Raw genomic sequence first — 14,414 nt, 5'->3', positions numbered from 1 at the left:
TTCCCTCTCTATCTCTGAACGCATCATGTCAGCCTGCGCATATTTTTTATGATTGCAGCGCAGCACGTATGCGTGTCGTGCTTCTCAGAGCGCAAGTGTGTGTGTGAGTGGAGAATGCTGAAACCCAGATCAGTCAATACGGGAAAGAAGCAATTATAGGATTACTGTGGAAATACATGAAGAAGGAAGAAGGGATAAAAAGAAGGGATACAGCTTGGAGGACAGTGGTGAGAGAGCAGATGCTGAGGAGGAGAGAGTGGTGGTGAAAAGGTACGCAGAGGATCTGCTGAAGGAAAGCAGAAGCATCGCTGATTTTTAGAAGATCCTTGGCAGCTGTCTTCTGTTGCCGTGGCGATGGGCTGCTGGCTGTCTGGACCATGGATGGAAGACCAAACGGTGAGAAAATAAAGACATAAATGACAATTTTATTTTCAAGACGGTATTTCAGTTGAAATCAAGATGTTACTGTGCAGTGTGTGTGTGTGTGTGTGTGTGTGTGTGTGTGTGTGTGTGTGTGTGTGTGTGCATGTGCATGCAAAAGCATACTGCAAGACTGTTTTTAAATGTGTGATTTTTAATCAGGATTTGACACAATTAGCACCAATTAGTGTGAATGTGTGAAAATCTGAATTCTGTGTACGTCTGTGCATAGTTTTTGTCACCTGAAGGCTCTCGCTCGATCTGCTGCCTTCCTCAGTCTCCACACACAGGTGCCATTTTGTGCTTCTATGCTCATACTGTGTGTGTGTGTGTGTGTGTGTGTGTGTGCGTGCGTGCGTGCGTGCATGCATGTGCGTGTAACAGAGGGTGACTCACGGTTGTGATGTGCTGGAGTTAAAAATACTGTTCATGCATCTAATTTGATTCAGTGTGTGTGTGTGTGTGTGTGTGTGTGTGTGTGCGTGTGTGTGTGCGTGTGTGTGTTTTGTTCATATTCCTAAATATTAACCCTTTATTGCAACTATGTCCATATTTATCTTATCTAATCATCGCAGCACCTGAGTGCCAGAGTGGTGCTTAAGCTTCCGTCTGTCAGCGTGCGGTCTTCCTGCCCTCTTGTGTAATAAGACTGAATTCGTATATTTGTACATAAAAAAATTTGTGCACTTAAAATGGCAGCGTACAATCCTGATTCGGATTGTTGCATCAACAGAAACAGGTTTTCCTTGGTGCTCGTCTGAACTGGAGCTCATTCCCATGATGTCACTGTTTAGCATCTGGTCATTGGATAAGCAGCATCTCTAACCCCATCAGCAGCACAGACTTCTACTTCTACATTTGTTCTGAAGGCCCAGCTGGCATTTGCCCAACAACTGCAAGGTTTATTTTGATTTACTGTAGATGGATTCAGAAAATGGTTTCTTTGATTTCTCAGGGCCCTTTTAATCAAATCAAATCAAATCACTTTTAATGTCACGTCACATGTGCAGGTACACTGGTACAGTACATGCGAGTGAAATTCTTGTGTGCGAGCTTCACAGCAACAGAGCTGTGCAAAAATACAGTAACGTAAAAACAAGCAAAATATAAAAATGGCTAATCTAAGTAATAATATGTATAGTATGTAAGGTATATACATTACTAAATGTGTGTGCTAGTATTTTATTTATTTTTTATTTTATTTCTTTTAGTCTGTTTTCTTGAGAATAGAGCATCAATTAGATTTTAAACGTTAAACCAATTAAAATATTTAATAAAGCCATGCAGCAGCCTGAACTCATCAACTGTGAGGGGATGATATAAAACATATTTTTAATTCAGTTGTTTTTATTGTTGTCAGGAAAGAGAGTCAGGAAACCAGTTAGCAAAAGACACTAGTATTCATTCCCTCTAAATCTAAATACTAAGTGATTATATAACTGTTTTCTTTTTGGAATATATTAGCATATTTGTTTTTCTTGTAAACCTGTATTTGTATGTTGCTATGGATGCACTGTATTGCTGCAGCTTAGAGCCCCCATTAGCTGTTGACCTGCCTCCGGACGGAGATTTATCTGACTTTTTCTGGCCGACTCGGGATGTCATTCAGATTTTATGGAATAATTTACAGATTTTATATGAATAAAAATCAAAATTAATGCTCTAAATCTTTCTGTCCGAGGAATCATTTATTTCTTCTGACTGAGAACAGATTCTCTATCCAGTTGGTTGATGAGATCATAAGACACAGGAAAGCTCCACAGAGTTGGGGGCTTTATATTCTGTTTACGCTGCAGTTCAGCCTCGAGCACAAACATCTCTACAAACAAGCAATCTACACGTGGATCTGGAGAATCTTTGGGCACCTGGAAGTTTTCTGCTTTCTGTTTGCAGCTCCAGACTTTTGTCCCGGCCACGTTTTGGCATTACTCAGAACATTCTGTGCAGAACCGTGTTGACTAGAGTCCCAGAACAAGTGGCTATTTTTTATCACAGTTTGAGCTTTTTGTTAACTATTTGCAAATGTGTCATCTTTCAAACAAAATCTGGCACTCTTTCCAAAACCTATTAGAAAACTGTAGCTCTGTTGGATGAAATGGAAGCTCAGAAATGGGCTGAGACGGATCCGTCAGCCGGTGGGTGGCGGGATCCCTGAGTGATCCCAAGACTCTTGTTGTCCAGGCCATCAGTCAACGAGATGTGGCGGTTGGTCAAATGACATCTGTTCTCTGTGGCTTCTCTTACCTCAGACAGGTGGGCGGAGCCTAGCACACCTTAGCCAACGGGATGCACTGCGCATCATTGCAGCCAGTCAGCGCCCAATCACCTTACAGATCAAAGGTCAGAGGAGGCGAGGCACTGATGTCATCAGGGAATCCTGGGAGCCACTTCCCCTTAATCTGCAGCACCTCAACCTACCTCTTCCACCTATGGGAGTGGGGATGAACACATCTAGCCCCTCCTACCCAGACAGGTATGTACAGACGGTGCAAGATCATGTGTAGACTCTGGGGTTAGTCAGTCAATTCCTTTTCTACAAAGTTGCCGCTTTTAAATCTCAAGGTTCTCCTTACACTCGACAGCAGCTTAAGGGAAGGTGAAGCTAAGAAATGACGATGAGTTGTCCTACATTTAGTAATTCAGTAAAGATAGTAATTTCTGTGATGTTTGTGCAATAAATGACTTCAGCTAAAACGTGCACACATCAGACCCCATGGTAGTTCAATGTTTCAAAAAGATTCAAGGAATGTAAAAATTGCCACACTTGTAAACTTGTTATTACAGTATTCATCTTTGTTACTGAAAAAGAGAAAAGGTGTTGAACTATTCTGTTTTTGATTGCGTTTACACAACTGTGTTCTCAGTTAGGAGTTCAAGCCTAATGCTGGAATGAAAGAGTGCCATCACAAAGTCAAACAACCTTTTTGTGTCATCAAACAAATGTAAAACTTCGCATTTGTGCTCGTAAAAGAGCCGAGCTGTTAACACATTTACTGGCTAGACTCTTCCACCTGACTGTGTTGTTGAATGAGGAGATCTGATTTGAAGAATGTGATTTAAAACGTCTAAATGTATTTTTCTGCAGGCATTTTTACAGTCATCTCTCTCTGCCTCAAGAGCACTGTGAAGCAGGACGCTACAGTTACCTGTCTAGTTCTCCACAAGACACGGTGGACATCAGCCATCAGGTGAAAATAATAAATGCATGTTTTTTTCTCTCTCACTCTAAATGAGTATATGAATAGAATTATTACACCTTTTTCTACTACAGGAACTAGAGCTCTCCAGGCATCAATCTAAGAGACAGAACTGTCTGACAGGATGCTGCAATCCAGACGTGGATGAACCTACCACCTGCAACAGCCAGGTACCTACAGCTTAACTTATGTTTAAAAGCACCTGCCAGACTCTTCCAGCAGGTGTGAAACTCACTGGATCTCAAGCTTCTGGGCCAAATTCAAACTCCCATGAGCCACGTTAGCTCTTTTAATCCCTGTTATGTCAGAACGTGGTCACCTAAATGATTTTGAACCATAACTCAAATAAATGACGTGCTTTCATGTAGTCCAAATCTCAATGCAAGTTTTTTTTCTTAACTATTCTCGAAGGTTGAACCCAGAATGGGGTAGAAATTCTGTTCCTTATTGTTGTATTTATAGCACATGTTTTGTGTATTAAAGTCATAAATGTGGGAATAAGTGTGTGTCTTCTTGTAGACCGATGATGAAGACTTCATTCTGGAGAAGCCAATGGGTTTCATGCCCCTCCACCATGAGCTGGATAGTGGTCTGGGCTGGACTGATGGCTCCCTTCATCAAGGGGACCTTTCGGGACTAGAAACAGAAGAAGGAGGCCTAGAAGACTGTCATCCTCACGGGAACCTTGCTGCACCAGGGTTTGGGGGTTTTGGAGGTGGTTCTCCCTCCTCAGAGTCCTTCATCTCCTCGGAGCTCAGTGACTCAGGCTTTTACAGCGTGAGCACCGGGGAGTTCAGGCACTTCCAGAGGCTTCTGGAGAAGCGAATGCGACTGTACAACGCTAGGATGCAACATCAGGGCGAACCGTGTGAGAGGCGTGAGAGGCGTGACAGCTGCCCCAAGAGCCACAGGGAGCTGCTGGAGGCCATTCCAGAAGCACTGACGGTGCAGCCTCAATGCCAGCACCTGCAGCATGGGATGGACGATGGCGCAGGCCCCGTCATGGATGTCCCACCTCGTGGTCTTTTCAGGTAATTAGATTATCACATTTAATTCGGTTGGTCTGGAAAGTTGTGAGAGGCAAACCGGTGAAGTGAAAAAGATCTTAAATTGTCTGGTATTGAATGGCACTGCTTGATGATAAAATGTTAGGTGTGAATAATGAAGATGATGAAGACGAAGTCAGACAGGTGAAAGATGGATGAAAGTTTAATTCAGTAAATTTAACTGTTTTTGATATTCGTTTCTTCTTCGCGGTGCTTTCTGCTCCTTTTGACACTAAATTCCAAAAGCATTTGAAAAAGCTTGTTTATCAACTCTCTTCAGTTTAGTTGGATTTTTATTCTGAATGAATTTTATGTTACACGTCAAGCTTTTGTGTCACTCAGCCATCTGTTTGTTTTCTTTCGCTTCGCTTCGCTGCCCCTTGGAGGTGTTTTAACCCTCTGGAGGCAGGCGTTGCAGATGTGCAACGTTAAAACCTACCTACCTGGTTTCTCCACGTACGTATTTCATGAGCATTTTTAACTCAGATGTACCCCTGAAGGACTCAGTTGTTCGTTCTTTTATCAAAACTTATTTTGAGCCTGAGAGGGTTATAACTGTTCCCCTTCTTGCATCTCCAGAGCTTTGACTGTGTTTTGGTCCTCTAAGTCAAGCCACACCAGCACATTTACACATTCACAATAAAAATGCAATTCTGTTGCATCTTTTCAAAAACAAAATGATCTTTCTAGACCAGTTCAGACTCATTTAAGGCAGATTTCTAGAGTTTGAAGCATAATCAGTGTTGCTGTATGATTGCATGACTTTTAAATCACCCACATGCTGACTTCGGTTCATGTCGTAACTGAAATGTTTTCATTGACAGGGTTTCGTCGGTCCAGTTTCACAAAGCTGACCGACCTTCTCTGAACCGTCACAGCTCCAGCAGTGGAGCGCTCTTCAACCCTTCCCACGCTGGGGTCTCACGAATGACTGCTCCAGTCCTGTCCACCTGCAGCACCCCCTCCAGCCACCGTAGACCACAAGTATCCATGCAGCAGCAGTACCACCACCAGGGGTCGAGCTCAGTTGGGATGCTGAGGAGAAGCCGGACCCTCCACCATCGCCCTCCTCCACAGGAGTACCGCCGACGGGCTAGCCACCCAGCATCTCCATCTTATTGTGCAGCGACTTTGCACTACTGTGGAGGAGTCACGCCACAAAGCGCTCTTCCACCGGGCCTGCTAGAGGACGGTGAGCTAGAAGCAGGTGTGGTGGCTTCCCACCCAGCAGGCATGGCCCTGTCAGCCCAACAACACCCAACTGCTCTGGGGCACATCAGATGCTTAAGCAACAATGAGCGGTGCTATGAAAACAATGGCCAGATACCCCGCAATGACTGGTGGCACTCAAAGGAAAGAGTCTTGATACCTGAGGCAATAATTACAGAGAGAGAACGGGAACTGGAGCAAAAATGTCAATTTCAAAAGGAGAAAGAGCTGGAAAGGGAGGCAAAGATTCAGGAGGAGAAGGAACGAGAGAGGCATCAGGAGCTGGAGAGGAGCCAAGCCAGTGAACAGCAGCCCCTCCTAAGTCATGTCCACCCTCCACAAGCTGGAGACGTCAATGACACATGGCCCAAACCAGCCAGTCGTCAGTCCAATGGAGGTGGAGGAGGTAGAGGTCTTTATAGCACATTGGAGGGCCCACCAGGAGCTGGAATTACCGTTGGATGTGACGCAAAGAATAGACAAATAAATGGGAATTCAAGTCCTAATCCCAGTTCTGGTCTGCAGTCAAAACCTGGTCTTGGCGGCAAACCCATTCCACCCTCACGGATCACACGGAGCCAGATGCTCAGAGACAGGGCATCTCAGCTGGCTGATGAACGCAGTGGGATGAGCACCGATGAAGAGACCAGCGCTGACATGCTGCTCGGTCGCTACTGGAGTCGAACGGAGAGGAAGGAACACTTCCTGTTGGCTCGTGAGCAAAAGCAGCAGCAGCTGATGGCCAGAGGCATGCCTGTACGACACAGCACCAGCAGGGGAGGGGCCTCCATTGGAGATGGAGCTGTGCTAGAAAGTAGAGGAGTTGGACCTTTTGCAGAAGGACGATGCAACATGGTCCTGGAAATGAGTCAAAGAAAGCTGAGTCGTCTGAGGCACAGAAAGCTATTGGATGACTGGACAACAGTGGAGGAACTGCTGACTCATGGAAACAGGTTGGACAACCAGGAGACCATGCTGTGTCCAAGTTCCCTGCTCACAGTCACCACTGTGTAACCGCATGGAGATTGCGTCTAATTGCAATTCTTTTGGTGAGAAATGTGTGTGATCCCAAACATCTGCTTGTTTTCAGGTCTTTCTCAGTTTCATGAGAAGGTGGATATCAGCTTCAATAGAAGAGGAAAAAGAGACAATTTTTTATACAGCACCTCTCGAGGTAAAAGATCACGAGGCGCTTCACAGGAGCAAAAATGAAAAAGAGATTAAAGAATAGAGTAGGCAACAGTAGACAGGAAGTGCTGAGACAAGCCCAATGCAGAGCAGCAGTTCAAGCTTGTAAAATAAGAAAAAAAAAAAAAAACTAAACAAATCAGCAGCGGTTTAGTCTGCTCCAAATAACCGGGCCCACTAAAGAAACTTCTTATAAAGAGATAAATTAAACATTTTTCCTGATCTCAATCTTTTCATTAGCTACTGTATTCCAACAACACCCCATTCATGGTTTTCTCAACACCAGGTCAGGTATTTTTTCTGATCAGTTAAAATATTTGCATTTTTTTATGTCCTGATAGATAAACTTTACAGTTACAAAACTGGTTTAATTTTAGCAGGAAGCATATCTAGAATCAAGATTTGTGTATTTGACTGTTAGGCCCGGTTCACACTGCAAGACTTTAAAACTGTCTAACAGTTTCCTAAGCAGGAAAGACCCACAAGTGGTGAAAAAAAATCACATATATATATTAGTTTTGGTCCTACAGTGTGTGGTGTACAGCCACACAATAAAAACCACACGCTACACACGAACCGATTTCACTCGCGTACATTTCGGTCAGACGGGAAATCCTGCAAAACCGCGTGAGATCAAATGTAACTTTGGAGAACAGAAACATGACGGAGGAGGAGCATGCAGTGTGCATCAGCCAAAATTGTACCAAGACAATTCAACGTGTTAAAGGGAGACGGCAGTTTTGGCTTGCTTTTAGCACCCCCTAGTGCCCGTTTGTAGAAGCAAAACCAAAAAATCTCACTGTGCGTCCGACTTTTTAACACCGTAATCTAACAGCTGAAACGTCTCTCAGCGTTCCTAAGAGTCCAGAGGAGTGATTCATCATTAAATTTAAAAAATCAGCTGTGTTCATGATCAAAAGCATGAAGGAAACGTGCTGGAGCCAGACAGCAGCACCAGGTATGTCAGCTCAGTTTTTTTTTAAAGTCCAACTGAGCGGACCGGCAACTGTGAAGTTGCAAGCGTGATTTTCTGGCCACATGGGGCGATAGGGGCTGGGCGGCCTTACATAAACCCTGTAAAGGCTCATTTTAGCACTGGCTCAAGAAAAGTATTTAAAAATATGAAAAAAGTTGCATCACGTCCCATTCACCCTGATTTATGACTGGACTGGTCCAGACATTCTTCCGAGCAGACCAGAGCTCTCTTAGTGCAACAAACCACACACAGCAGGAATATCTGAGAAGATTATCTTTAGAGCCATTACGTGATTTTAAGATTGTTGGATGGGAAGAATCAGGTCAAAAATGATCTTGCCATGTGAACCGGTCCTAAGCGTGTGTTCACAATCAACTATGTATTCAATTAAAGTGTTTTGGGGACTCATTTCTCAGACAGATCCTCCATATTTATTTTTGTTCCTGTTGCATGAAGCTGATATCCATTTTCTAATTTCTCTGTAAAAGACAAGGAGCAATCAGATTTACGGAAATGTTGGATTGTTTGTTCTACACGTACGTCTGATAGAAGGATTCCCACTGTCATTCCTGTACATCACAACGGATAGCATTGTCTGGGCGCATGACCTCTGTACAGCACTCGGGACAAAATGTGAGTCAGTGCATGATGCTTGCAATGACAAACAACCCAATGAGGCCAAATGAGCTTGTATGTTTGCACCATAGGTTTCATGCTACATATTTTAGTTACATTTAATCCACAGAATATCTAAAAAATTTACAAACAGCAGGGTTTGTACCTGAAACTGGACCTTTTTGCAGAGCAATACTGGTTAATATGTTTGTCTCTATGACAACAGCAGACAACAGACAACAAAGATGCAGTGCCAAATCCTGAACGTTTACCTGTTTACAAGTAGATCTGTGAGTTTTGCAACTCAGATAAAAGAGTGTTGATTGGTGGGAGGGGATATTTTTGTCATGTAGGTCACAGAAGATTTGACCCACAACTTAAAGAGCAAGTCACCCCCTACAAGAGACTTACTTCACTCCCACTTAATATTTGAAAAATGCAACAAATACTGTTGCCTGTCAGACCGAGAGGGCGGAGCAGCTAACAAATACACAAACACACAGGCTTACAATGGCATTGTGACATCAGAATATACCAGTTTACATCATAGCATACCTCTTAGCCAGTAGCGGTGGCAGATTTAAATTCAAATACAGTGCAGAGTTTTTACCTGACGACGGCGCAACACTGACAGCTTTAGGAAGAATATTTAAAATTGAACTAAAATGCACTGAAGTTCCAAATGATTGACTACACATGTCTGCAACACGATTAGACACTCGTTCATGTCGTTTATCAGAAAAAAAAGTTGGTTTGGGGGTGACTTGCTCTTTAAATGTTCTGACTGATGTTTTCTGCTGTATTCAGGATAATGCCATAAAATGACTGTGGATAAGCCAGTAAAGACATGTCCCACTGAGAATCAAACAATGAGGAGGAAATTTTACAAAAAATAGTTGCAAAGGTGCCATTACTTTGATTTTTCTAATGAAAATCCACCCCTGCACTAGCTTTACCCCTCTGTTAACTGTTATTTGACTATTTTCTGTTCTCATCGTTCAGCTGCTGGATGCGTCTTCTGGTCTTTTGACAGAGGGTTAGGGTTAGGGTGACAATAGGTGCTTTGCAGGAAACTGATGCAGCATAAAAGTAACATGTTTAATCAAGTGAGCTCCATCCATCAGAGTGGCATCTTTATGCAACTTTTGTTCTCCTCTTTTGCAGATGTGAATGCAGCATAAAATATTTAGTCTACCACAGCTCATGGCTTTCGTTTCCTGCCAACGTAACTGTTCTTGTCAGGATGTTTACAGCTCTATCTGCACATGCATATTTACTGAAATCTGCAGCTACTGTGGTAAAGCAGTTTTAAGGGAGAGACGATCAACTTGACATCAGGTTGTGCAGAAATCTGCAGCATCCCTTGAGCCCGGGGCAGTCGGAGCCCCAGATGGTGTCAGAAACATTCCACTTTGCACTGGGTCAGATCTGCAGTTCAGGAACAAGTGCAATAATACCTCAAGATAGTTTTAATAAGACAGAAGCGGAGTCAGGTATTCAGTGAATTCAGTCATTAGTTTTAGATCAAACAGATGCACAACTCAGTGCACAGTAATGGTGACATCTACTACAACAACAGTGATGTAGATATTTACACTGATTTCCACCAGAGGAACCTAAGGAGACAACGTTTTGCACATCATTTTTATATAAAATGTTTTCCTTACCTAGCTGTACCAGGGACCGAGGCCAGTGGAACACCTGTAGATAGAATGACTGTGTGTGTGTTGATGTTTTCTTTAGAAACTATCATAGTGATTTATGGAGGAAAAATAGTTAATTGTGGTTGTGTTGGACATATTTCAATATTTTCCTTGTGGCTTGGAAACTAATGTGAACTGTTTTTATGATCCTTGAATGTCATTAAGTTACTTAATTGAAAAGCTGGTTGATTAACTTTTCTCAGAGAGACATGAAGTATAAATATTACCATCTTTAAATGGAATTTTAAAACCGAATTTACTGTTGTTTTGTGTCGTTATGACATGTATATATTGATTTTATCACACACTGCGAATGAGAGTGAAGACATGATGGAGTCATCCGACGCCTCTGGAGGTTTGACCATGTGATTCTGTAGGTTGATGGAGGCTGTACATCACACAGAGGTACACTCATGGAAAGTAGGTCTGTTAGTTTCTGAAGCCACACATCTGCAGAGTAGCATCACTCCCACCATGTTCATATTTAGATAATTTAAATCCAATTTCCTTGCTCTGTTTTCTCTCTTGTTTCAAACAACAAGCAGCTTTGTGTGTTTGTTGGAGAGACGTGGCAGAACTGGAGTCTGACTGAGGAAAGAAGACCAACAAAATATCTCTTGGTAACACTTTACAATAAGGGTCCCTTTATTGGTGTTACTTAGTGCATTATTAAGCATTAATAAACTATTAAATAAAGTATTAACAGACAACCCCAGGCCCTTTGTCCTAATCTTAAGGATACTTAATAGTTAACATTATTGGGATTGTTTATAGAGGGATTCTTTGTTTATTAATGCATAATAGTGCACCAAGTAGTGCTAATAAAGCGTTACCAATCTTTTTTATATGTATTTAAAAAATAAACAAAAACAGGCATATGGAGTCATATTTGGTGTTGCCCTCGCAAGAAGAATTTTCTTCCTTTAAAATCAGATATCAGCATTTTAGAATGAAACGAAATACTTCGCAGGAAGGTTTGGCGTGGTTGGTTGTGTTTTTTTGCTCTGGATGAAAGTTGTTGGTAAGAGGGAACTCTAAAGCTGATTTCATTATTATGAAAATCCAACAGAGGATCCAGAACATTTATTAAACAGCCTCATTAGTTAAACTCAGCAGCTTTGGAGCAGCGTGACTTACTCCTATCTGCCACGTCTTCCAGCCTTTGTGCAAAGTATATCTTCTTGGATGTGTCGGTGTTTAACTCACATTCTTGTGTTCATTTGACCTGAAAACGGAGAACTAGAAGACTTCCCTGAAATGTCAAACAGTTTGTGTAAAACACGCAGAGCACTCAGCGAGAAGAGAAAGAATCCAAACGTTTGTTTCCATATTTTCCCTTTTCTCTCTCGGCTGTGATTCAAACAGTCTGAATAATGGATGACGAGGAGGGAAGCCGTCCTCTCTTTGCTTACGTTAAGGACGGCTGAAAATAGCACTGCTGTCCTCATGTGATGTGAAATTAAAAGCACACTGGAGTGGAGATACTTGCTGCTGGGGAACGAAACGCTTGTTCTACTCCATCTGGCAATCGCTCCATCCAGCCTGCAACACCACCTCCATCTGTCTGTGCAAGAGCACTTTTCACCACAGCAAGTTTTTTGGGATACACTGATGTACATGTGGTTGTAATAAAGAGATTTTAATTAGCTATGACACTGTGCTTTTTGGATTCATTATTCATTCATCAGCTCTCCACATTGAACTGAGAAAGCCTCTTTCCATCTCCTGCTCCAGATACATCGAGAGAGAATAGTTGCATCCTACTGGCCTGGGAAAAAATTGAAAGAGGGAATTGATTTCTGTTTACATAAGTGACAAATCAACACTTAAATCAGGGTAATAACAAAATAGATCACAAAGATAACTAGATACACAGCATTTCTTGCAGAAACACTGTTTGAAGACTGGATGCTGAAGCTGCTGAATGGCTGAACTGAAGCTGATAGTAAGCTAAACCATCAAAATGAGCTGAACTTATCTTTAAAGATTTAGAGGCAAAAATCACCAACAGGTGTAATGAAGGCCAAAAAGTAGGAGAAGAATGGAGAAAAAAATCCAAAACAGCAGAAAAGTGAACTTTTAGAACATAGTTTAAAAGCTTGACAGCAGCTGGTTTTTGAGTCTGAATAGTTTATTAGTTACATTTTCACAATTAGATGAACTGAGAATTTAGCAGCGTGTGCTGAATTCTGAAACTGACAACTAAAGCTGCTGAATACACTCTTTGCTCAGTAAAATATTTTGGACATGACAACGAAATGGGGATTTGGCGCCTCCCAGTGATGAGAAAAGGAACCAAACTTTGGTTCTTCTCCAATACTTAGATAAGAACATTTGAGCCCTTTATCTTAACTGGAAATTAAAATCCAAATCTTTCGTTTGGCATCTTGGTAGCATCGATATTAGGAGAAAACGAAGCAGCAGAAAGAGGAGGAAGTGGATGATTATGAAGAGAAGAAGGAGGAGGAGGAATAGTTATCTCTTTGTTATCTTCTTGGAAGTTTAACTATTAAGGCAAGGTAAGGCAGCTTTATTTGTATAGCACATTTCAAAAACAAAAGTAATCCAAAGTGCTTTACAGAAGCAAGAACAGCAAACACAATAAAAAAATGTAGATATAAATTTCAGATTCAAAAAACAGATTAAAGGCAAAGTCAAAAGAGCAGCAGTTACAGTACAGAAGGTGCAGCATAGAAGCATTTAGTCAGAGGCTGATGAATACATGAAGGTTTTAAATTTTCATTTTAGTTTCTAGAGTTGGGGCATGCTTGAGGTCACGAGGAAGCTGATTCCATCTCTGTGCAGCATAAAGCAGCTTCATCCTGTTTGGTTCTGACCCGAGGTTCTACCATAAGAAGAAGAAGAAGAAAAGATATTTTCTATTGCACCTCTCAAGATAAAAATCACGAGGTGCTTCACAAAAACAAAAAATGTAAAATATAAAAAATAATTTAGAAAAGGATTAAAACTATATTTTAAATGAGCAAAAATAAACAATTGTGATTAAAAATGAAAAGAATGAGCGAGAGAGAGAGAGAGAGAGAGAGAGAGAGAGAGAGAGAGAGAGAGAGAGAGAGAGAGAGAATAGGAAAGAGTCAGTGGATCCTGAGGAAGGTGGAATAGGTGGGGAGAGCAGAACAAGGAGAGGGTGGTGAAGAAGGTCATACGAAAGCCAGCTTGAACAAATGAGTCTTCAGCTGCTTTTAAAAGAGTCCACTGGTCTCAGGCTCAGGGGGAGAGAGTTCCAGAGTCTGGGGGCCACAGCAGCAAATGATCTGTCACCTTTGGTCTTCAGCCTGGTGCGTTACACAACCAGCAGGCTTTGGTCACTGGACCTCAGGGACCTGCTGGGGGTGTAGGGACTAAGAAGATCACCTATGTAAGATGGTGCTTGTCCATGTAAGGCCCTATAGACCAGAACCAGGATCTTGAAATGAACCCTGAAGTTGACTGGCAGCCGGTGAAGCTGGAGGAGAAGCGGGGTGATGTGGGTGTGTTTGGAGGACTTGGTCAGAAGCCGAGTACAGGCATTCTGAACCACCTGTAGACGGTTCAGGGAGGTTCTGCTCAGACACGTGAAAAGAGAGTTACAGTAGTCTAAGCGTGAGGAGATGAAGGTGTGGAGAAGTCTCAAGTTCAGAGCGAGACAGAATGGGACTCAGCTTAGCAATGTTCCTGAGATGGAAGAAGGAAGAGCAAACAAGAGAACTGACATGAGAATCCAGGGTGAGAGCTGGGTCAAAGGTCACACCAAGATTCCTGACGAGGGTTTGGTGTGAGAAGCAAGCTGACCAAGAGAGTCTCTGACTTTGGGAACCAGCTTGTCTGGGGCACAGATGAGGATCTCAGTCTTATCTTCCTTCAGCTGTAGAAAGTTCCCAGCCATCCAGGTTTTAATAGAGTCTAAGCAGGTGTGTAACAGCTGCAGCTTAGACATCTCATGGGGCAGATGACTGTTTCCCATAGGTCTCACAGCCATGCTGGATGTACACACTGGAAGGAGATCCCACATATACTTTGTCTCCATGCCACTGAGAGATTTATGAAAGCACTTTGAAGT

The 14,414-nt window shown here is 42.4% G+C and overlaps 1 protein-coding gene across 1 annotated transcript in view; it reads left to right on the top strand.

Moving 5' to 3' along the window:
* The window catches only part of LOC107384948 (uncharacterized), a 12,161-nt gene extending 154 nt beyond the window's left edge, over positions 1 to 12,007 (top strand). Inside the window, exons 1-6 of the mRNA XM_015958477.3 lie at positions 1 to 396; positions 2,670 to 2,893; positions 3,506 to 3,608; positions 3,692 to 3,787; positions 4,137 to 4,648; positions 5,488 to 12,007. The exon at positions 1 to 396 is cut by the window's left edge and continues 154 nt beyond it. Of these exons, the coding sequence (XP_015813963.1) occupies positions 355 to 396; positions 2,670 to 2,893; positions 3,506 to 3,608; positions 3,692 to 3,787; positions 4,137 to 4,648; positions 5,488 to 6,886 (2,376 nt within the window). The 5' untranslated portion in view covers positions 1 to 354 and the 3' untranslated portion in view covers positions 6,887 to 12,007. The remainder of the gene's footprint in view (positions 397 to 2,669; positions 2,894 to 3,505; positions 3,609 to 3,691; positions 3,788 to 4,136; positions 4,649 to 5,487) is intronic.
* Positions 12,008 to 14,414: the final 2,407 nt, after the last annotated feature.

This window comes from Nothobranchius furzeri, chromosome 3 (genome assembly GCF_043380555.1).
Source record: "Nothobranchius furzeri strain GRZ-AD chromosome 3, NfurGRZ-RIMD1, whole genome shotgun sequence".
Taxonomy (NCBI): domain Eukaryota; kingdom Metazoa; phylum Chordata; class Actinopteri; order Cyprinodontiformes; family Nothobranchiidae; genus Nothobranchius; species Nothobranchius furzeri.
Note: the sequence above shows the minus strand (reverse complement) of the source record. Positions and strands in the feature narration are given on the sequence as shown.